At 45.8% G+C, this 23,685-nt stretch overlaps 2 protein-coding genes across 3 annotated transcripts in view; one reads left to right on the top strand and one right to left on the bottom strand.

The window, feature by feature from the left end:
• Window positions 1–3,356: 3,356 nt before the first annotated feature.
• Window positions 3,357–16,247, bottom strand: RER1 (retention in endoplasmic reticulum sorting receptor 1). Its single transcript, XM_087701820.1, has 7 exons — window positions 15,935–16,247; window positions 11,541–11,626; window positions 10,368–10,472; window positions 8,628–8,727; window positions 6,041–6,119; window positions 4,393–4,528; window positions 3,357–3,550 (listed from the first exon to the last, which is right to left on the bottom strand). The coding sequence occupies exons 2-7, from the start codon at window positions 11,619–11,621 to the stop codon at window positions 3,461–3,463; spliced, it is 591 nt and encodes a 196-aa protein (XP_087557946.1). The 5' UTR covers window positions 11,622–11,626; window positions 15,935–16,247; the 3' UTR covers window positions 3,357–3,460.
• Window positions 16,248–17,268: 1,021 nt separating this feature from the next.
• MORN1 (MORN repeat containing 1) overlaps window positions 17,269–23,685 on the top strand; it is a 136,949-nt gene continuing 130,532 nt past the window's right edge. For both annotated transcript variants that reach the window (XR_015695114.1, XM_087701944.1), the window contains exons 1-4: window positions 17,269–17,368; window positions 18,891–18,962; window positions 20,870–20,968; window positions 23,430–23,540. Coding sequence is in view for 1 of the 2 variants with exons in the window: in XM_087701944.1 (XP_087558070.1) it covers window positions 17,314–17,368; window positions 18,891–18,962; window positions 20,870–20,968; window positions 23,430–23,540 (337 nt within the window). In the remaining variant the exon portion in view is untranslated. The remainder of the gene's footprint in view (window positions 17,369–18,890; window positions 18,963–20,869; window positions 20,969–23,429; window positions 23,541–23,685) is intronic.

Below are 23,685 nucleotides of genomic sequence, written 5' to 3'. Positions count from 1 at the left end.
CAGAGCCTTCCCTAGATTCCAGGACTGGCCCATCTTCCTCCCCCACTTCCTCACTGTCCGAATTTGCCAGCTCTGCTGGCCATTGGTGAGGCACAACATGAGGTCAGGAAAATGGGCCATCTCAAAGGCAGTTTTAAGTGCTTAAGACTTTTACCCATTCTTTTGAATTCAGCAATTTTAAGTTTTGGGATTAATAGCAATCTCCACCCACCCCCTTTACACCATGCCAGACACACAAAACTGCATTACCCCACTTATGGTGGAACTGGTTTTTAAACCATTCCAACTCCAGAAGGGCTGTATAATGTCGTTTTTGCAAGATGCCAGTCTCGTTAAAACAGCAAAGCACGATTCATTAAACAAATAGTACTTTGCCTTCAATTCTACAGACTTGGCTGATTTTTAAATTCGGTACCTCTGAAACAGCGGGCAGCCCTCTCAAATGTCACTTGGCAAACCCCAAAGAGCAGATTCAACAACTGGTACCGAAGTTTACAGGTCCATCGGTCTTCCGGTATTGCCAGCTTCCAAGTTTAATGCGCCTTAAGCTGGATAGAGGGACACAGTGTGGCTTAATGGCTAAGACTTAATGGCTTGTCGATCGTAAGGTCGGAGGTTTGAATCCCTAGTGCCGCGTAACGGAGTGAGCTCCCGTGACTTGTCCCAGCTTCTGCCAACCTAGCCGTTCGAAAGCAGGTAAAAAATGCAAGTAGAAAAATAGGAACCACCTTTGGTGGGAAGGAAACAGCGTTCCGTGCCCTTCAGGAGTTGAGTCGTGCCGGCCACATGACCAGGGAGACGTCTTCGGACAGTGCTGGCTGTTCGGCTTTGAAACGGAAATGAGCACCACCCCTTAGAATCGGGAACGACTAACACATATGCATGAGGGGAACCTTTCCCTTTAAGCTGGATAGAGCTTGAGAGGCAAATATTGATATTAAGACATCATAAAAGTGCAGCTTTCTACAGATATACTTGTGATGTACAGCCCTGGGCAGTAAGGTGCGATCTTGAAAATTCAGTTGGAAAGGCCACATCTGATGTTCCAACACCGCCCAGCCCAATTAAAAACAACAACAACACATCGGTGCATTATGCTCAAATGTGTTAAGCATGTACCTAGATGGCATAATCAACCTAAGATCTATTGCGTGTTTCAGTCTGGTTTCAACGTTTACTTCCCAGAGCTCTTTCAAGACCCATATTTTTGAATGATGGGAGGGGGGCATTGGCACTGTGCTGGGAATGAGATGGATGGATGGATGGATGGAAGGAAGGAAGGAAGGAAGGAAGGAGCTGGGAATCAGAGGGCAAGGAGGGAGGAAGGAGCTGGGAATGAGATGGAAGGAAGGAAATGGGTATGAGAGGGGAGGGGAGGAAGGTGAATGAAGGGGAAGGGGAGGAAGGAAGGAGAGGGGAAGAAGGAAGGTAGGAGTTGGGAATGAGGGATGGGGAGGAAGAAAGGAAGAAGCTGGGAATGAGAGGAAAGGGGGCAAAAAATCTGGGAAAAGACACCTTTTTAAAAGGAAGCAGAATTTCCTATTCCCATGAAGAGCACACAAAAATATATAATGCTGTAAAGGAGGAATTGAATTCTGTGGCCCAGAATCTATGTTATCCCTCTGCCAAATAAGATGTAAATATTGACTAGTCAACAGCTGTTTATCCTTCCAGATAATGTGGGTCACAATTGTGCAAAGGGCCGTTTTTATTGAGACAGCGAAAATACAATATATGCCACAAGATTCAACGACACGCATTTGAAGAAGGCAGGGTGGAAAGAAAACTTTTAACCCTAATACATCGCTGTTTACATTTGTTTTATAAAAGACAGCTGAACCCAAGAGCGGGACATGGTCTTCGTTTTTAATACCCCCCCCTTTTTTTTTAAATTTAAAAAGTCGCTTCATAAAAACTCTGTGGCTCGATGGCATCGAAAATTGCTTTTTTACATGCAGGTTTTTTTTTTTTAGCTTTCTCTCCGTAGAAAATTAAAAGCTAAAATTAAAATTAAAATTCAGCCTGCCCGTCCAATCTAATTGGGCTAGGAAGCAAAAACTTTAACAACAACAAAAAAGAAACCCTTTATCAGAGAAATGTGTCAAAATATCATCTGTATGTAATTTTTATTCCAGGCTTTTTCCAAAATTAAAAAAAAAAAAAAATTGGAATTACAAAACAGTTGATGACTGAAAACCTCAATACACACACACACACACACACACACACACACACACACACACACACACACACACACACACCACCCAGTCCATCTTCCACCTCTTCATTCTAAAAGCCAAGCTTGATTCTGTCCGTCAATCAAGCCAGGTTTAATTCGAAACGCCCAAGTTTAAAACGAGGTATTGATTACTCAAATCTGAACGCCTATCATCGCATTGCATCCCATTCTCCTCTTACTGTGATGGCCAACCAATGAGATGCGGGCTGTCAGTTCCGGGGCGCATGTGCAGCGCCAGCCATGTGATTTTCAGCCTTTTGGCTGAACCTCCGGTACTTCCGGTTGGGCCCGTTTTTTTCCGCCCTTCCCAGGCTCCGGAGGAAGTACCAAACTCAGCTTGGAGGCGAGCAATGCGGTGCGCATAGGGGCGGGGATGGAATAGGACCCCCGTCCTATTGCAATTCTCTCAGCAAGGTACAGTGGAAATATTGGGTTGGAGAATTAAAAGAAAGAAATAATGGATATTCTTCCTTTCCGTACTAGCGGTCGGCCTTCCCGGAGAGTATTCCGATTCAAATTCCCCTACCGCAGTGGTTCTCAACCTGTGGTTCGGGACCCCTTTGGGGGGGGTCAAACGACCCTTTCACAGGGGTCGCCTAAGACTTTCGGAAAACACGTATTTTGGAAAACAAACAAAATAATTTTATAGTAGGGGTCACCGTAACATTAAAGGGTCGCGGCATTAGGAAGGTTGAGAGCCACTGCCCTACTGGTTATTCTCCTGCGCAGGAATCCGCACACAGGAGGCCTCATTTGGGAAGCCACCAAGCCAAATCTGGGAAGCCAAGATCCCAGATACGCCCAGAGACCCACGTACCTAGGTGTAAAAACATGGGATAACTGCCAAAGGGGGAGCGGGGGAGAGGGATAAAATTTTAAAAAGTGGGGGAAGAGGCTGTGATGGATAAAAAAACAGATAAAAACAAAACAAAAAATAAAATAAATCAGAAGATGCGGTCAAAAAGGCAGAATTCTGCGGCGGACACGGAAAGGCGTTAGGGAGCCAGACACACACACTCTCACTCACACACACACAACCTCTCCAATCCGCAGAAGAGACCGAAACGAATCCTCCGGATGGCTGGCGGACGCCCGATTAGGAAGGACACAGGCGTCGTTACAATGGCTCAAAACCAATCTTTTTAATTATAACGCTGGAAGGGGGGGGGAGGCTTGGGGGAGAAGAAAGGTTGGTCAGCAAAGGTTCGAGAGGGAAGGATTCTAGCTAGCAAAAGTTTTCCCTGGATCTTCTTTCCCTTTATATCTCCTCTTGCCGTGGGTGAACGGTATATATCGGTATTTTATCATATGCTGGAAAGGGGGGGGGGGAGAAAAAACGACAAGAAACAAAACAGGTCTTAGGACGAGGACGCCTCCATTCCACCCCCCTTCCTCCCCATCTCTTCCAAAGTTCTCCGAGCACCGGATGAGGGTCATACATTAAGCCGCAATCCTTGGGTTTTACGTGCCTCGAGGGATGCGGGTAAATAAATAAAGGCTCGCCCAACAGATCGGGGTTACGACGATCTGCGGCTTGGCAGAGGGTTGAAGAGCAGCTCGGAACAAGCCACCTTTTCGTGATCGTGGTTATCCCCGTTCGGGCAATGAAGCGTAATCGGCTCGATTCGCTCGGCCTGGAAGCCTAAATTTTGTCCCTTTTATATATAACTCCTCTCTGGCTGCATTCGCACGTTCCTTAAAACAGGACAATTGCACTTAAGTGCGCCAATAAATACAACTGAGTTGGTGAGTTGTAATTATTTTGCTTCCCAGGGCCCCCAAATGGGGGAATTCGGGGACCAAATCTAACGCATCTCCACTGTCTCCTTCCCCCCCCCCTCATTTCAGGGTCAAAAGCAGGGGCGTCCCACCTTGGCTACTTATAAGACTAATAGACTCCAATTCCCAGAATTCCCCAGCCGGCACATGGTTGGCTAGGGCAGTGTTTCTCAACCTTGGCAACTTGAAGATGTCCGGACTTCAACTCCCAGAATTCCCCAGCCAGCATTCGCTGGGAGTTGAAGTCCGGACATCTTCAAGTTGCCAAGGTTGAGAAACACTGGGCTAGGGAATCCTGGGAGTTGGGAATCTATGGGGTCTTGGAAATCTGCCAAGGCTGGACATCCTGGTCCCTTAAAGCCTTCTCCACTCACCTTGATTTGCCTCTTCATCGTGATGCAGAAGAGCATAATGAAATACATCACCAGGATTGGCCAAAAAACTGGAACATTGAAAGCCTCAAAGAATGTACAGGTCATAGCAACCAAGATGCCCTTCGTGGCAGAATGCCTGCGGGGAAGAAAGCAGCGTTGGAAGGGACCTTGTAGGTCATCTAGTCCAACCCCCTCCCAAGCAGGAGACCCTACAGGTGGGAGTCCAATCTTCTTCTGAAAGCCTCCAGGGATGAAGCTCCCACAACTTCCCAAGGCAACTTCTGTTCCATGGGTGGATTGTTCTTCGCTGTCAGGAAATCTCTCCTTATTTCTAGGTTGAATCTCTCCTGGATCAGTTTCCATCCATTACTCCTTGTTTGGCCTTCATGGAAAATAGCTTGGCTCCCTCCTCTCTGTGGCAGCCCCTCAAATATTGGAAGATGCTCTCCTGTCTCCCCTGGTGCTTCTCTTCCCTAGACTAGCCAGGCCCAGTTCCTGCAACCGTCCATCGTCTGTTTGAGCCTCTAGTCCCCTCATCATCCTCGTTGCTCTTCTCTGCACTCTTTCTAGAGTCTCAACCTCTTTTTCATAATTCTAGGTGTGGCCTTTCTAGGGTGCTATTAGCACCTTCCTTGATCTTGATTGTATCCCTCTGTTCATGCAATTTAAGACTGCCTTGGCTTTTTTGGCTGCCACCACACACGGCTGGCTCCTATTTAGCTGGTTGTCCACTAAGATCCAAGTCCTCTCTCACAGTCACTGCTATGAATCCTGGTTTCACCCAGTCTATATGTGTCCTTCTGGTTTTTCCTGTCTAAGTATAAGGCTTCATTTTTCTCTAGATTGAATTTCATTTTGTTAGATCAATTAATGGGTAGAGACAATTGCACCCCAGTCTCTAATCTTAATCTTTTGGGAAAAGCTGCTCTACGTGTATTTCAGAAGAGCAAAGGCGAGAAGGAAGGAAAGAAAGAAGGAAGGAAGGAAGGAAAGAGGGAAAAAAAGAAGGAAAGAGGGAAGGAAAGAAGGAAGAAATTAAGGAAGGAAGGAACAAAAGAAGGAAGGAACGAAGGAAGGAACAAAAGAAGGAAGGAATGAAAGGAGGAAAGAAGGAAGGAAAGGAGGGAAAGGAGGGAAAGAAGGAAGGACCAAAAGAAGGATGGAACAAAAGAACGAAAGAAGGAAGGAAGGAAAGAAGGAAGGAAGGAAAGGAAAGAGGGAAGGAAAGAAGGAAAGGAAAGAGGGAAGGAAAGAAGGAAGGAAAGAAAGAAGAAATGAAGGAAGGAATGAAAGAAGAAGGAATGAAGGAAGGAAGGAAGGAACAAAAGAAGGAATGAATGAAAGAAGGAAGGAAGGAAAGGAGGGAAAGAAGGAAGGAAAGGGAGGGAAAGGAAGGAAGGAAAGAAGGAGGGAAAGGAAGAAAGGAAGGAAGGAACAAAAGAAGGATGGAACAAAAGAAGGTTGGAACAAAAGAACAAAAGAAGGAAGGAAGGAAGGAAGGAAGGAAGGAAGGAAGGAAGGAAGGAAAGAAGGAACAAAAGAAGGAAGGAACAAAAGAAGGAAGGAAGGAAGGAAGGAAGGAAGGAAGGAAGGAAGGAAGGAAGGAAGGAAGGAAGGAAGGAAGGGAGTTGATCCAAATTCAACTCACCAGAACTTGAATTCTGGCAGCCTCCGGATAAATGGCCGGAATTCTTCATTCTGTTTTGTCGGTAATGAAGGGCCTTCATCTACAAAGAGGAAAAGTAATTATTTGCTAATTTAGGAGTTCAAAAAAATGGCAGCTTGCCTACACAGCCCATTCAAGACAGACAAAGGGATGTTTCAGAACCTGAATCTTTTTATTGCTTTGCAGAACATACATTGCGAGTCCCGGGACCCCCCAAAGGGTATCCGTGCCGCTTCTCAAGGACGACCCTCATACGAAGTGTAAGGGGAGTCCTCGACGTACGACCACAATGGAGCCTCAAAGGGCTGCAATTGCTTCGTAACACGTTTTTTCGGTGAATTTAGCGTGCTCAACGATTTTTGGCTCGGCAGAAGGTCGCAAAAATGGATTGCCTTAAACCCGGGACGTGGCAACCGTCATAAATACGAGACAGTTGGCAAGAGTCTGGATTTCCATCACGTAACCATGGGCACGCTGCAAAGGTCATCAGTGTGGAAAAACAGTCACTTTCTTCAATGCCACTGTCACTAAACCAATAGTTGCAAGGCAAGGACTAAACCTGTGTATTGGCCCGTAATCTACGAAACAATGATGCACAGAATCAAGCACAAGCGGCAGTGATTATACAAGAGACTAAGCCATAAGCCAGGAATCAGCAACCTGTGGCTCTGCAGCCGCATGTGGCTCTTTCATCCCTCTGCTGCGGCTCCCTATCCCTATCCCTCAAAATATGTGCCACAATCGCCAATGTGTGACACCCGCTGGCATGCGATTTATTGAGCTTTTCAAACATGGATAAATCCAAGAAAAGAAAAGTTTCAGAAGAAAATAGAACGTTTAATTCAACTACATATACTAATTTTGTGGCCGCTCAGGAAATACCGTATTTTTCAGAGCATAAGACGCACCAAGATTTTGAAGAGGCAAATTAAAACAAAAGTTTTTGAACTCTGCAGACCTCCCCCAAATGACCCATTTTTCGCAAAAACAGGCCCATTTTTTTTTTAAAAAGGGCATGGATAGCCTTTAGGAGGCTTATAGAGTGCTCTTGGGGTCTGGGGGGGGGCAAAAACGAGCAAAAAATGGCTCTTTTCTTGGTCATTTCTGCACTTCCCAGCCCCCAAGAGCATCTACAAGCCTCCTAAAGGCCATTTTGGTGAAGAGGGCAGGGTTTCGGGAGGCCAGAAAGGCTGTATTCAGTGTATAAGACGCACCCAGATTTTCACCCTCTTTTTTGAGGGGAAAAGGTGCGTCTTATACTCTGAAAAATACAGTAGTTAGGCATGAGAAGGGTTTTTGTGGCTCCCGCTGTTTTCTTTTTTTTTTTTAAAGATTTTTATTAACAAATATGTAACACACACACACACACACACACAAAACTTAGACATACACTTTTATACAATACAATAGGAACAGGAGCTTCCTGTTCTTTATAATAGCAATCATCAATCGATACCGCTCACCTTATATTATTTCCCCTTCTATTGTATTTCATTTGGATTTCACCATTCTTAACCCTCTTTATTTTACTCATAACTATTATTATTTTTTATTTTTGTTATATTCCTTCATTGATTCTTGTTTCTTTCCTCCATCCACCTATACCATTTATCCCATATCTGGTAGAATTCTGGTTCTTCTTTTCCCTGTATTTCTTTTGTTAATTTGTCCATTTCGGCACAATCCATAACCTTTCTTATTATTTCATCTTCGCTTGGAATTAATCTGTTTTTCCATTTCTGGGCAAAGGCAGTCCTTGCCGCCGTAATTATATGTAGTATTAAATACTGGATTTCTTTTTTGTATTTCACTGACATAATTCCTAATAAAAAAACTTCAGGTTTCCATTCTATTTTAACCCCTGTTATTGCCTCCAGCCAATTTTTGATCCTTTTCCGCTGTTTTTTTTTTTGTGTGGGAAACGGTCCAAGTGGCTCTTTTGAGTACTTAAGGTTGCCGACCCCTGACATAAAATCCAAGCACGGGTACGCCCAAGATACTCGAGAGACCGCCTGCTGCCAATTACCTCCCAAAGACCCATTAGATCACACAGATTAGGCCTCCTCCGGGTTCCATCTATTAGCCAATGTCATCTGGCTACTACCCGGGGGAGGGCCTTCTCTGTGGCGGCTCCAGCCCTTTGGAACGAGCTCCCCGCAGAGATTCGTACCCTCACCTCTCTCCAGGCCTTCCGAAAAGCCGTTAAAACCTGGCTGTGTCGGCAGGCCTGGGGTCAATGAGTTCCCTTCCCCTCTCAAATCGTGTGGCTGTTGGTCGTTTTAAATTCCCTGTACTTTTTGCTGTAGTTCTTGTGTTTCCCTTCCCCTCCTTTGGGTTTGTGCGCCGCCCTGAGTCCCGCCGGGAATAGGGCGGCATATAAATAAAATGAACCTTGAACTTAAACACAATGCCAAAGAAAAAAAATCACCTTGGACGAGGCGCGTACTCAAACCACCCAGTCAAGGTACGAGCAAGATTTTTAATTTTAATCCAACCCGTCCATAAAAAAGACCGGCCTCCGTGGTAGAAAAACGCAAGCATCTTGACCCAAATTCCATCTTTTATATACCTGAATCTTCCATGAGGGAGGGATCAACCTTTGGCGACAAGAAAGCTATGAACAGGTTTAGGTGGTAGATACCCAAGGCGTACGTCACGATATACCAACCCTGAGGACGAGAAGAGAGATTCAAGAACCAGGAGGTCAGAGGGGAATTTAAGTTTAAGGGAAAAAAAATTAAAAAATCCATCGTTAGCAATGCACAAGGGGTTAATGAGAAGTCAGGAGAGGGCCTACAAGCAGCATGGTTGATAAAAAGGGATTGCAGGAGCCATACTCCAAAATGTAGGGAGCCCATGAACCAGGAGAGAAGGATAATGGGTAATAGTGTTGCGTCTTGTCAGCTGCAGGTCCATTCAGCGGCTGAATCGGAGAAGGATTGGTGGAAGTCAGGGTCAGCCTCAAGGCAACCTGAGAGCTCCGAGGGGGAAGAGGGGATGGAGCTGGTAGAGAGAGAGGCAGAGACAGAGCGTAGGCTGTCGGTCAGCCCTCCGATGGAGGGTCAACAGCCCCCAGGTCTGGAGGTGGCTGATAAGGAAGAGGAGGAACAGCTGGGGCCAGTGCCTGACGCGTGGATGCTCAGGAGGCAGAGGAGAGGAGAGCAGTGGAAATCTATGGGCCAGTCCTCAGGACGGAAGAGCCACCGCTGCTAGCAAAGCCCCACCCTAGCTCTGGGGATCAAAGGCAGGGGGGTGAAGATTAATAGATGTGGCAGAGGAGAGGAGAGCAGTGGAAATCTATGGGCCGGTCCTCGGGACGGAAGAGCCACTGCTGCTAGCAAAGCCCCACCCTAGCTCTGGGGATCAAAGGCAAGGGGTGGAGATTAATAGATGTGGCAGAGGAGAGGAGAGCAGGGGAAATCTATGGGCCGGTCCTCGGGACGGAAGAGCCACTGCTGCTAGTGAAGCCTCACCCTAGCTCTGGGGATCAAAGGCAGGGGGCAGAGATGAATAGAAGTGGCAGGCAACTATTCATCTCCCTGCCGGGCAGACTTCTTAGCCTGCGGTGAGAGAGAAAACGTTTCGCCGGGGCTGAATCTTTGATTTAACTATGGAGGGGTTGTTGTGTTTGGGCCAGAACAAATAGCCGGAGATAACAGAAGACCCAAGAGGGAAAATGTCTATGGAGATTCTCCATCATCCAGGTCGTGGTGTCCCAAAAGGGGCTTTTTCCCCAAAGCAACTGTTTTTTCTTTCTTCCTTTGAAGAGGTTTCCCTTCTCATCCAAGAAGCTTCTTCAGTTCTATCTATCTTCTCACCCAAGCTTCCTGGATGAGAAACGAAATGTGTTCCATGTTTTTAAAGAAAAAAGAAGTTGTCTTTTTTTTGGGGGGGGGGGGGGGGGGAACCAAATCTTTGGGACAACCCCACAGGGCAGTGTTTCTCAGCCTTGGCCACTCGAAGACGCATGGACTTCAATTCCCAGAATTCCCCAGCCAACAAAGCCAGCTAAGGATAAACGGCCTACGAAGGAGGAGAGCGATTTACAAACCCAACTCCAAGCCAGCCTTCAGAGGCAGTAAATTCTCCATAGCAAGATAAACCAAGAAAATTCTTTGTGGACTATTTTGGGGCTAATTTTCCTCAGCTTTAAATAGTTTTTTTGGGGGGCTGGGGCCAAGGCCCAAAGATTGAAGCTGAAAAACACCTTTTAACTGGCTAAGATAAAAGAATAAACATAATGGGGATAACGAGAGGCTGCCAATAATTGGCAATGTGTTGATTATCGGCAGGGTTTTTTTCCCCTTACCTGCAGTAAATAAACTCTAATCATGTAGATAAAACTTAAACCCAATGTTGCGACCCATCGGATTGTTGTGTACGGAGTAGATTTGTCTAGCCAGGACTGGTAAATCTAAGAGAGACACAAGATTTTCAGCATATTAAGTGAGGGTGGAACCATAGCTTGTGGAATACAGCTAGAAGAGAGAGAGAGAGAGAGAGAGAGAGAGAAAGAAAGAAAGAAAGGAAAAAGAAAGACAGAAAGAAAAAAGAAAGACAGAAAGACAGAAAGAAAGACAAAGAAAAAGGAAAGAAAGGAGGGAGGGAAGGAGAAAATGTCAAAGAAGGGAGGGGAGAAAAGGGAGGGAGGAAGAAGGAAGGGACAGAGAGAAAGTAAGGGAGGGAAGGAGGGAGGGAGGGAAATAAGGAGAAAGCAGGACAGAGAGAGGGAGGATGTGAGCGAGGAATGAGGGAAGGAAGGAAATAATGGCAAAGAAGATAGGGAGGAATGAAGGGAAGGAGGAACAGTGAGAAGGAAAGGAAAGGAAGGAGAAAGCAGGAGAGAGGGAGGGAGGATGTGAGTGAGGAAAGAGGGAAGGAAGGAAGGAAAAAATGGCAAAGGGAGGGGAAGAGAAAGGAGGAAGAAGGGACAGAGAGAAAGAAAGGGAGGGAAGGAAGGAGAAAGCAGGAGAGAGGGAGGGAGGATGTGAGTGAGGAAAGAGGGAAGGAAGGAAGAAAAAATGGCAAAGAAGGGAGGGGGAGAGAGGGGAGGAAGGAACAAGGAAGGGACAGAGAGAAAGAAAGGGAGGAAAGGAAGGAGAAAGCGGGAGAGAGGTAGGGAGGATGTGAGTGAGGAAAGAGGGAAGGAAGGAAGGAAAAATGGCAAAGAAGGGACGGGCAGAGAAGGGAGGGAGGAATGAAAGGAGAGACAGAAAGGGAGGGAAAGGAAGGAAGGAAGAAGGAAGCAGGAGAGAGGGAGGGAGGATATCAGTAAGGAAGGATATTTTTTGTATAATTAAATAAAATGAAGCCATAGTAGCGGGATTCATCCCACACCCTCCTTCCCACTTCCCAGCAGAGGCAAGAGAAATCACTTGTTAAATCCCAACTCTTTTCATCAGGCCTGATCAAATACTAATCTAATTGGAGATGCACCAACGCCCCCCGGGGAGAGGTTTAGGGATCCCTTGGCCAAACTCACCTGTCCAAGTCTGGTGAAAAATCTATAGACCACGGAGGTTTTGCCATGGATTGACTCACCGCTACTGTCCCCTTCTGACATGGTGGCTGGAGGAGGGGAGGGAAAAACCACAAAGAATTGAGCGCACCACAGTACAAGCTCCTAGGAAATGCCCCTTGCCCGACATGACGGTATAAAGATTCATTTAACGACCGCTTGAAGTTACAACAGCATTGAAAAACAGCGAACTGTGAACGTTTTTTTTTAAAAAAAAATTTACGACCCTTGTCCCTTCCCCGTCGTCACGGGGCCAAAATTCAGACGCTTGGCCACCGACTCGTATTTACAACAGTTGCCGTGTCCGGGGGGGAGGGACTCAGGGGATCCCCTTTTGTGACCTTCTGACAAGCCACAAGGGAGGACCGCCAGATGGTTTTGACCTAACTTCGCGAGCGCAGCAGCAATCCGCCGAACCACCGTGGCAAGAGGAGTGGTAAAATGGGACGCAATTAGTCTCACTCTGCCGGGGAAACGTCGGGCTCGATCATAGTCGTAAGTCGAGGACTACCCATACAAAGTGTTCCCACTTGGTAGAATTGGCGTGGATTGATTCGGGAGTGGGGAGTTGGGATTGCAAGATGGGTGGAAAAGCCTTTTAATAAATCCTGCTCAATTCCCACTGAAATACCCAGACGAGGTAAAACACACTCGTGACCCGTCAAAACCGCGGTCGACAAAAGGGCGCTCGACGAAAGCGCGTACCTGACGTCATCAGCAGCGCGTCGAAAAAAATTAAAAATAAATTAAATTGAAATTAAAATAAAATTAAAGCAAGCCGATTCACATAAAGGTAAGGGTTAGGTTTAGGGTTACGTTAAGCGTTAGGGTTAGGTTTAGCGTTAGGTTAAGGGTTAGGTTTAGGGTTAGGTTTGGGGGGGTTAGGGTAAAGTTTTCGCTTTAATTTTAAATTTACCGCTCACAGCGCGATGTTTTCGTCGCGCTGTGATGATGTCACGTACGCGCTTTCGTCGAGCGCGCTTTTGTCTACCGCGGTTTTGTGGTGGAACCAAACACACTAACACCTCTATTGCTGGCTATATTTTACTCCGAGGTGTGTTTGTAGAGTAGTCTGCCTCCCCTTTGGAGGAAGGCTTCAAAGCAAAAATAAAAATAAAAATCCCCTTTTCATTCCAAAAGGGGGATGAAACTTGATCTACCACCTTTCCTTCCTTAGGGAAGAAAAAGAATCTTCAATAACTTAAAAGTCTTCTTGGACCACAGATAAATACGAAAGACTTAAAAAGGACTTTCTACAGCGGTTCTTTTGGGGGAAAGCTTGCATTTCTCTTTAAGCCACCCCGGGGGAATTGCTGGAGCGGCTGCCCTGCCACATCAGCGAAAGCATGACACAATTTCCTGGTACGCCAGGAGGGCGGGGAAAATGGAAATTCACTTTTTTTTTTTCCAGGAACAGGAAAGCGAAGAGGGATTTTGGCAGGACACGGGGTGAAGTGCTGCCTGCAAAGAAAATAACTGGAAAATCAGGAAGGACAACAAAACAACCTTTTGACCAGGAACTTGGAATCTGTTGGAAGGTCAAGAAGAACATTAGCCTAAGGAATCGGGTTTTGAAATGCTAAAAGATTTTCAGCCGAGGTGAATCCAAGTTTTGTGATTGTTAAGCCACCCCCTTACGAATTCCCACGCAGGGCATCGGTAAGAATATTCTCATCATAAAACGGCAAGGAGGAAGCACAATGTGGGGGAGAAAAAGAAAGAAGTGATAAACCACCGCAACAATAACCGAAAGTTGAATATATATATATATATATAAATCTCGGCTTGATATCCAGTAAAATCAACCAAGCCTCCAAGGTCACACATCCCTCCAAATTACAATTTAACACTGGCTCTTGGTCCATCCGCCATCACTTCAATGAGTTAAACTGAAGTTAAGAGAGTAAGTTTTAGCACAGTGGGAAGTCACTAAGGATGAGAATAAAAAAAAACTGGGATGCTATTGGGTTAAATTTTAATTCAATCCCAAGGACTTATCTGGATGTTACTTTTGACTCCATATTGGAAAACGAGGTCAAATCCCAGTAGGATGTATAAGGCAGCTGGGTTGGGGGGAAAAACCCAGAATTTCTCTCCAGAAAGTTCCACTTTTCCAACAAACTGAACTAAAAGCTGGAAGGGCTACAGCGGGGTTAGCTTTCAAGGAAGCTGTTGGTTCGCTAAAACACTTGTAACAAGGGTGCACAATTTTGGCAACTTTAAAACTTACGAACTTCCCTAGCTGGGGGAAATCTGGGATTTGAACTCTTGGCTTAAAATAGCCAAGATTGGAGACTCAACTTTAATCTTTGCATGCTATCCTTTCCAGTCCAAGGGAAGCCCAGTTTTCCATATTAATTTTAGAGGCAATTCCAGCCAGTGAAACTAACCGTGTTTCAGTTTTGTGAACTCTTTTTATTATAACCCTGCCAAAAATTATAAATTTTTCTCCCCCCGCCAGACAAGCAAGCCGCAGAAATTGCAATTCACCGATTCTGCAAAAAACGAGACTAGAATGACAAGTCCCTAATAACAGAATAACAGAGCTGGAAGGGACCTTGGAGGTCTTCTAGTCCACCTCACCCCTGCTCAAGCAGGAGATCCCATGCTATTGCTCTCCGGTCTCTTCTGCGATGGAACACCCGCAATTTTGGGAGGCAAGTTCTCAAAAAAAGCCAAGCGGGATAAGAATCCTAATTTATAAACGTCGCGGGGGGGGGAAAAGATTCCGCTTGGCGCAGGGTTTCAAGCGTGAGGTTTCTTTCGTACAATATTCAAAGCAATTATTTAAAGTTTATGAGTGCCAGTGGCTGCATTTTCACCTAAAAGCGGATTTAAAAAAAGCTTTAATTACGGCTTAGGCTGTTACATGAACAGAACCGCCAATGTTTCCTAAAGGGGAGCAAAGCTGAAAGGATGATTGACACTTAACTAGGCGCGCCTCGAAGAAAAATTCAAAGGGGGGGGGGAATCCCTCCACAAGGTGTGTAAACTAAAGAAATGTCTCCTGGCTGACGCCTGTCATTCATGCCATTCAACTATTTGATTAAAGGAGAGGGTTTTTTTTTCTTGAATAATTATGGCCCAAGTTCAACCAACTTGTGAATTTGCTCCCGTGAAACTGGTAGGAAAATGAGGATTTTCTCAAGACATTTGTTATCCCACTCAAGAAGGTGGGAGATGTAGTAGTTACACCCCTAACCTTAAACTAATGGTTTATCTCAGTCCTTGCAAACCACGAATGTTGGCTCAGTTCCTCCCTTGGGCTAAGCCACGATTGAGGGAAAAGGCACCACCAGGTGAGCGAAAGCCAGAGGATTGGGTTGCGAATGGGGATTATCTTGAATGAAGAGGAGAAGATGGGTCCCAATCTCCCCATTAGAAACTGAAGGGTGGATCTGGGTGCGAATCTTCACGCCGTCGCAAAGCTCCTTGGCTGACCAACCTCACAAGGGGATAAAAATGAGGGGCCACCCCAACCCCAAAATAGATCGGCCAGAGGTCTAAGAAGCAAAAACGGGGCACACGTCCTACCATGCATCTAGTCCTCAACGAGCCCAACACTTCCCTTGCTAAGAGCGACCCTTGATAAGCGAGGGTTGCCCCATTTTACGACCTCTCTCATTAAGCGAACCGCCGCCGTTGCGAAGTTGGCCACGCGTTTGTTAAGCGAATCTGGTTTCCCCCCACCCGCCCCCGGTTGATTTTGCTGATCCCAAGGTCACAAAAGAGGGCGGGGGGAAATCCTGCGATTCCGGGGAACCCCGCAACTGTCATAAGTACAAGTCAGTTGCCAAGCGTCTGAATTCCGATCACGTGACCCCGGGGAATGCTGCAAACAGTTGCCCAATGTGAAAAAGGGGTCCCAAATCACCCTCCTCCTTCCCCCCCAGCGCGGCTGTCACTTCGAGCGGTCACTAAACGAACCAGTCACTAAGCGGATCATTGTCTGTCAAGGACCACCTGCACCATGGGTAATTCCAACCCAGCACTCAGAGCATATTCTCCCCCCCTTAGTTCTGGACTACAGTTCCCATTCTCCTGGCTGGGGATGATGGGAGGAAAGAGTCCAAGAGAATTTGATCGAAGTAAGGCCTCCTTATGCCCCAAAAAAGGGGGATGCATCCTCCACCATCACCCAAATGGGGGGGACCCCATTAGGGAAAACTGGGGAGGGGGCATTAGAGGCCCACTGGACGACCCTCCCCGCACCCAAACACACACCCGCCCTGAGGCCAGTAATTAAAGTTGGGGTCCTCCCAAGCACCGCCCCCCCCTCCATGTCTCCCCCGACCTGGAAGGCCTGGTTGCCAAGGCAACGGCCAGGCCGCGGCCTAGTCGGGCCGGGGGCAACTCACCAGGCCGCGCCGGGTGTCCCCTCCTTCCGCTTCCCGCCCCGCCTGAACAGGCAGAGGAGCCGCCGCCGCCGCCGCTGCCGACTCCTCCTCCTCCACCTTCCGAGATGGCGGAACCGCGCGGCCGGCAGAAGAGCTTCCGCTACCGGGGCGAAGAGGAGGAGGATGAGGGTGGATGGAAGAAGGCCAAGCAGCCGGGAAGCCCCCTCGGGACAAGAGGCCTGCTGGATTGGAGGAAGCCTGGCCTCGGTTACAAGGCCCTCAAGTTCGGGGGACTACAGCTCCCAGAATGCCTCCGCTTAGCTACTCGCCCCGCGCGCCGCTCGCCAAGGCGGAGAAATTACCGCTCGCAGAATGTCTCAGAGAGTCAAGCTATAGGTGCGCCGCTCAGGCAGGGGAAACTACCGCTCCCAGAATGCCTCAGCCACCCCAGCCGTGGGCGCGCCGCCAAGTTGAGGAAACTACCGCTCCCAGAAGGCCTCAGGCAGCCACGCCGCTTGAGGCATTCTGGGAGCGGTAGTTCCCTCCATGCAGAGTTCGTTGGATTCTGTATTATGCCCTAGGGATGGGCGATCCCAGCGGATTGCAGACCTTTAGCCCAGCTGGCACGAGGGTGGGGCGGAGTAATCCCCGCCCGGACTTCCTGCTGCGGTTTAGGGGATGTGTAGTCGCCCCGTTTGCCAGCAGCAAATTGTCCCCTCTTAACCGGGATGGGGAGTAGGACAGATATATCAAAGGGTTGATTGATTGATTGATTGACACAGCCTGCCTTTCTCGGTTCAGGACGCAGCGACCACAGCCTCTCTGGCAGGGATGCTTTTTTCTCCACCCGGCCTACCTCTCAGGGCTGTTGTGTCGATAAAGTGGCTTATACAGAGATAACAGTTTTAATTACTCGGGCATCCAGCTTGCTTTCAACCACGTGCCACGGCCCAGCCTGGGTGGGGGAGCGACTGCAGATCCCATCATCCCCAACCCCTATGGTTAAAAGTCAACTAACAGGAGTTGGAAGGGACCCTGGAGGTCATCTAGTCTTGCCCCCTGCTGGCTCAGCAAGCCATATAGACTTTATGTATAAAATCCAACCTGCGTTTTTCCTGGGTTGGAGATGCCAAACTCCGCGAACTCCCCGCACCGTGCGGACTGGGGGTTAAGATTAAGATTAAGCATTTAAACCACCTCTAGTTGCTTTTCTTATCCCTGGGAAACGCAAGCCTCCCCGCGCATGCGCGCCACGCAGAAGCCCGAACCTCTTACCCCCCCTCCCCTCCGAGGAGAAAAAAACCCGCACAAGAAGCCTCGCCTCCTAGCAACGCGACAGCCAATCAGCGGCGGGATCCGATGGCGGCAAAAACAGCGTCCCTTGAGGGAGAGGGGGGAAAATGGCGGCTGAGGGAGCCGTTTACTGTGGGGAGATGAAGGACCAGCGGAGGAACGGTGAGGGGGTGGGTTGCCGGGGGGGTGGGGGGGTCACGGCTTTCGTGAAGGGTTGGCTGTGCTGTGGGGAGGAGACGGGGAGAGAGGCATGTCTCCGCGAAAGGGGGCTCGGTTGGCTCCAAGTGGAGCCTCCTGAGGCAGGAGCAGTCTACCGGAATGCACGTCCGAAGGCTGGAGGGACAAGGATGTGGTTGGCAGGTGTCGCCCTGCAGGAATTGGATGTTCCCGGAAACCCCTGGCCCGCTTATTGTTGTTGTTGTTATTATTAATTGTTATTATTATATTTATTAAACATGAAACGCAGTCAACTGAACATTAAAAAATTCATCACAAATACCATTGGCTGGCGCTGATTTCTCGATGGTCTTCGGTTGTCCAAGTTTTTTTTATTATATTATTATTATTATTATTATTATTATTATTATTATTATTATTATTATTATATACTTTATTCATGAAACATGAAACTTAGTTAACATTAAAAAATGCATCGCAAATACCATTGGCTGGTGCTGATGATGATTTCTCTATTGTCTTTGGTTGTCCTGGTTGTTTATTGTTATTGTTGTTGTTATTATTATTATTTACTTTATTCATGAAAAATGGAATTCAGTCAATTGAACATTAAAAAATGCATCGCAAATACCATTGGCTGGCGCTGATTTCTTGATGGTCTTCGGTTGTCCAAGTTTTTATTATTATTATTATTATTATTATTATTATTATTATTATTATTATTATTATTTTATTTTTATTATTATTATTATATACTTTATTCATGAAACATGAAACTTAGTTAACATTAAAAAATGCATCGCAAATACCATTGGCTGGTGCTGCTGATGATTTCTCTATTGTCTTTGGTTGTTCTGGTTGTTTATTGTTGTTGTTGTTGTTATTATTATTATTATTATTAATAATTTTATTCATGAAACATGGAATTCTGTCAACTGAACATTAAAAAATGCATCGCAAATATCATTGGCTGGCGCTGAGGATGATTTCTCCATGGTCTTCAGTTGTCCAGGATTTTTATTATTATTATATACTTTATTCATGAAACTCAGTTAACTGAACATTAAAAAATGCATTGCAAATACCATTGGCTGGCGCTGAGGATGATTTCTCTATTGTTTTCAGTTGTCCAGGTTGTTAATTTTTATTATTATTATATACTTCATTCATGAAACATGATACTTAGTTAACTGAACATTAAAAAATATGTCACAAATACCATTGGCTGGTGCTAACAGTTGATACGGGTTGCTGGAAGCCAGCTGGGGATGTCACCGACAGTGGTCACGTGATCTCAGGACTCTGCAACTGGGGTAAGGACATGTCAGTTGGATTTTGATCACATGACCATGTTGACGCTGCGATGGTCATAAGTGTGAGGACCGGTCATAAGACACTTGTTTCAGTGCTGTTTTAACTTAACTGGGAAACTTGCTAGGTTATTTTAATCAAATCGCCGTCCTTTCACAATTGTATTTTTAATATTTTTGATTTCTCTTTCCTTCAGGTTATGGACTTTACATTTACCCCAACACCTTTTTCAAGTACGAAGGACAGTGGAAACGAGGGAAAAAACATGGTAAGGAACCAAAAGGTTTCTTTCCTTGTGTTTCATTCAGCAAGTGCTTTGGTATTTTGTATTTTTAAATAAATAAATTTATCCCGCCTTTCATTATTTTTATAAATAACCCAAAGCAGCAAACATACCGGTTCTGACCCCCTCCTCCGTCCAGTAACAAAAGCCGAGACACGCTTAATGAGAATGTCCTTGAATAGCAAGACCAGAATCTCGGTGGCTGAAAGCCAAGTAAACAAACAGATAAGGACCTTGGCAGCAAGTCCGACAAACCTTGGCAGCAATTCAGACAAACTCTGGCAGCAATCCAGCCTGCCAAGTTAGTTTCTCTTTAGTCAAAGCGTTGACTTCTGCAAGAAGGGCGTGGCACAAGCAGTCTTTTTTATAGTCTGGAGAGGAGCCTAATGACCATCAGCTGAGCGTCATTACCTCCTGTAATTACGTAATTGCTCCTGACGCAGAGTAGCTCTTCGATGGCGTGCATCCAGGAACAACTCACTGTTGGTTTCTGGATCACTCTCCCTTGTCTCCTCCCCACTGATCCAAGGCTCTGGCGCCATTTGGTGGCCAACCAGTCTCTCTGCGCCCTGCTCGGAGTCGGAACCCTGTCCAGAGTCCTCCACATCCTCCAGGGCCGACTCATAGGGCCCCTCGCTGTCAGAGTCTGGTGGCAGCTCCAACGGCTCCTGCTGGGCCACAACACATACCAAATATTCTTTCTTCCTCCTATTTTCACCACAATACAAACTCTGTGAAATGAATTGTTATGTCAAGAAATAGCATCTTAGCTAAGGTCAGCCAATATACCGATTGGCTGGAACATATTTCTAGACTCCCAAGCAGGTCTTTGAATATTAATTGCATAATAATCTGCATTTTAACTTTTGTTATTAAATACAGGTAGTGCTCAATTTACGACCACAATTGATTATGGGGATGCTGCAAAGTCATAACTGAAAAACAGTCATAAGTCACTTCTTTCAGTCCCATTGTAACTAAATGAACTGTTGTTAAGTTGAGTGCCACCTGAAATTAACACATTTTTAATTATTTAATTAAAAAAAATATGGAGAAAGAGCAGCAGATTAAGAAAAAACACTGAAAAGAATGCTAAAAACATATTCTGGTTTCTCTGCATAATATCTTTCATCTTTAAAATAATCACTTTTTTGCAGTTGATCAAGATTCCAAATGCCTGTTTTATCCTCAAAAAGGAAGCAAAGAATGACCCGGTTTTGTCATTCAATATTTCCAAAATAAGATGTATTTGATGGAATATATTTATGCTCTTGTCCATTAGATGGCATCAGAGTGATAACTTTTCCCACCTACAGTATTTCATAATCTACAGTAATAGGCTGATAGTTTTTAAAAGGCTACAAAACTTTTTTCCCCCCAATATGTTAATTTGACCCCCTTGCTGGAAATTTGGAAAGCAGGTCCATGCAGTATAAACTATGAAGTATCACCCCCCTCATCTATGGCAGCCCCTCAAATATTGGAAGACATCTCATTCCTAGTCTTTTTGGTCGTTAGACTAGATATACCCAGTTCCAACAACCGTTCTTTCTGTGTTTTAGCCTCCAGTCCCCTGATCATCTTTGTTGCTCTTCTCGGCACTCTTTTTAGAGTCTCCACATCCTTTTTTGTCTCATGGTGACTAAAACTGGAAGCAATATTCAAAGTGTGGTCTCACCAGCCTAGTATAGAAGGGTACTACCTAACACTTTCAACTTTCTATCTTTATTAACCATCAGCTATCAGCTTTATTAGTGGCTTCATCCCCAGAACCTTTCTGAAGATTCTCCTTTGCAAAGAGAGCTCAATAAATTTTAAAGTTTCAAACCCATCAAAGGCTCTTCTTTTTACCCAGAATGCATTGAATTAATCTTTTTTTTTTTTTTTTGCAGGACATGGGAAATTACTCTTCAAAGATGGAAGTTATTACGAAGGTGAATTTGCAGACGGAGAAATTGTTGGCCATGGACTCAGATACTGGGCATCAACGGGTTAGTTTGTGATCGGTGCCTGTTACAAAACAATAACAAAAAAACAACACACAGTCTGTTTCTGTTAGCGTTCCATGCAGTGTCTCCAACCCCACTTCCATTCTCCCCTTTCATCGATTTTCTATTTCTCGCCCTCTTGGTCAGCCAACATAAGCATGTTTTAACCCATATCCAATGTTTTGGAGTCTTTTCTGCCGTGTTTATTGTGGCCCTAAATTTTGGCATTCTGCTGAGGAAGTCAACATTCCCCTCTTGAAGGAACGATATGATGTGGGGGGTGAGGGTGGGGGGGGTGGCCTCTTATTGGAGGGGACTGGAGGCTGAAACATATGAAGAACAGTTGCAGGAACTGGTTATGTCTAGTTTAATGAAAAGAAGGAGTAGGGGAGACATGATAAGAGCCGAGGTGGCGCAGTGGTTAAATGCAGCACTGCAGGCTACTTCAGCTGACTGCAGTTCTGCTGTTCAAATCTCACCGGCTCAGGGTTGACTCAGCCTTCCATCCTTCCGTGGTGGGTAAAATGAGAACCCAGATTGTTGTTGGGGGCAATATGCTGACTCTGTAAACCGCTTAGAGAGGGCTGAAAGCTCTATGAAGCGGTATATAAGTCTAACTGCTATTGCTATTACTGCTATTGCTATGATAACAATGTTCCAATATTTGAGGGGCTGCCCCAAAGAAGAGGGAGTCAAGCTATTCTCCAAATCACCTCAGGGTAGAACAAGAAGCAATAGGTGGAAACTAACCAAGGAAAGAAGCAACCTAGAACTAATAGAAGAAATTTCCTGACAATTAGAACAATTAATCAATGGAACAACTTTCCTCCAGAAATTGTGGATGCTCTAACACTGGAAGTTTTTAAGAAGACGTTGGACGATCCTTTGCCTGAAGTGGTGCAGGGTTTCCTGCCTGAGCAGGGGGGGTTGCACTTGAAGACCTCCAAGGTCCCTTCCAACTCTGTTATTCTATATTCTATTCCATCAAATGGCTAGGATTATGTGTGATAAGAACCTTCCCTCCAGGTGCGAGAGCTAGAAATGGTAGGACATGCAGACCAACACAACTTGTGGAAGCCTGACTTATAGAAAAGGACTTCAGGGTAAGAGGTTCTGTTGCTGTGAGCTAACAATAAGCATTGAAGCACACCACCCTTCCCCATGTATTCATGTTGCTCAAAACCAAAACTGAGCCTAGTAAAGTCCTGGACCTTCCGCACCGAAGACCCAATTTTGCTGCCTTTTAGCTAGAAAGATGAATGTATACTTAGTCCTTGACGTTTGGCGGCCATTCAGAGGCAATGACAAAAAGGGACTTACATCCTGTCCTCACACTTACGACCACTGTGGCGTCCCACAGTTGATCAGAATTCAGGTGCTCAGCAACCGGCAGGTTAATATAACAGTTGAAGCATCCTGGGGACACGTGATTGCCATTTGCTAGCTTGTGGGTCAGAAAGTTCGGCAGTTCGAACCCCTTGCGCCGCGTAACGGAGGGAGCTCCCGTGACTCGTCCCAGCTTCTGCCAACCTAGCAGTTCGAAATCAGGTGAAAAAATGCGAGTATGCAAGGGTACAGCATTCCATGCGCCTTTGGCGTTTAGTCATGGCAACCACATGACGGTCATGTGCACCGGTCAGCTAGTCTTCGGGTTTGCAAAGACCAGCTGGCTGGTGGGCATGCACATGCCAGAAATGGGAAGACCAGCTGGCAATGGTGCGCATGCCCACAGAGAGAACTCTGCATGCCACCTCTGGCACGCATGCCACAAGTTTGCCGTCACTGATGTGAGGGATGTGTGTTTTTGTTTTATTTTTATAGTTTTCTTTATGATGCACACTGAAGATGGCATTTAACTTTGTTGTACACAGTGCAATGACAATAAAGTAAAACTACCATGTGAAGTGGCTAAAACGCCTCCTCATCCTTGGTAGGATTACCTTGAGAGGCACTTCTGCTTTGTCCCAAAGGATTTAGGATTCTCTTTTAATTATATTCAGCCTGCCTCCCCCTCTGTAAAGAATTTGAGTGAACGGTACGCCCTCAAAAAGCTGTTAAGTTGTCTATGAAATAAAAGTACTTCTTCATCTCCTGAACCATTAAAAAAAAAACAATCTCTGAAATCTCTTTTGTTCTTTTCCTCCCTCCCTCCTCTCTCCCCCCACCCCCCTGCAGTAGCACTAACATCTTTTTAAGATACCTCAGTATCAAAGACCTGAAGGAGTAGCAGCTCTGATTCCATTAGTTTGTAAGATAAAGACCTAATGAACACTTCCTTTGTTCTTGAAGCTGTCCTGATAATAATAATATAAAAAAAAAAAAACAGCTGGTAATTATTCAGTTGGAATGTCTCATGCTGAGAAAGGCACCATCAAAATCTTTATGGGAATAGCAAGGATTATTAAACGGCATTTGCCACAGCTTCCCCCTGAGTTTTACCGTATTGTATTTTTTTCAATTCAAGGGAATACTTACTCCGGCCAATTCCTCTTTGGTGAACTTCACGGGCACGGCGTTTTTCATTATGGCAACGGTGGCAAATATGAAGGAGAATTCTCGTACGGCATGCGAGAAGGTAAAATGGGATCTAGGGTGGGATCCATATATCAAGGGGCTTTATTTTAACATGTTTGCTCAACAAGCTGTGGTTTACACACATGGGGAAGCCATTCAAAAATTGGCACATGTCATCATTGACATTCCAGTGGCGTGAACCCAAA

The sequence above is a fragment of the Thamnophis sirtalis genome, unplaced genomic scaffold, assembly GCF_051295495.1.
Source record: "Thamnophis sirtalis isolate CommonGarterSnake01/CBP01778 unplaced genomic scaffold, rThaSir2_p1.2 scaffold_15, whole genome shotgun sequence".
Classification (NCBI taxonomy): Eukaryota; Metazoa; Chordata; class Lepidosauria; order Squamata; family Natricidae; genus Thamnophis; species Thamnophis sirtalis.
This window is presented reverse-complemented; position numbering and strand designations above follow the sequence as displayed.

What these genes read in the sequence shown, in the direction of transcription:
- RER1 (XM_087701820.1), bottom strand. Translation starts at nt 11,621, where the DNA reads ATGTCAGAAGGGGACAGTAGCGGTGAGTCAATCCATGGCAAAACCTCC. An exon ending in CTCCCTCATGGAAGATTCAG is followed by an intron (nt 6,120 to 8,627) that starts GTATATAAAAGA and finishes TCCTCTTTGTAG; the next exon opens with ATGAAGGCCCTTCATTACCG. An exon ending in CGATGAAGAGGCAAATCAAG is followed by an intron (nt 3,551 to 4,392) that starts GTGAGTGGAGAA and finishes CCCCCTTTCCAG; the next exon opens with CATATGATAAAATACCGATA.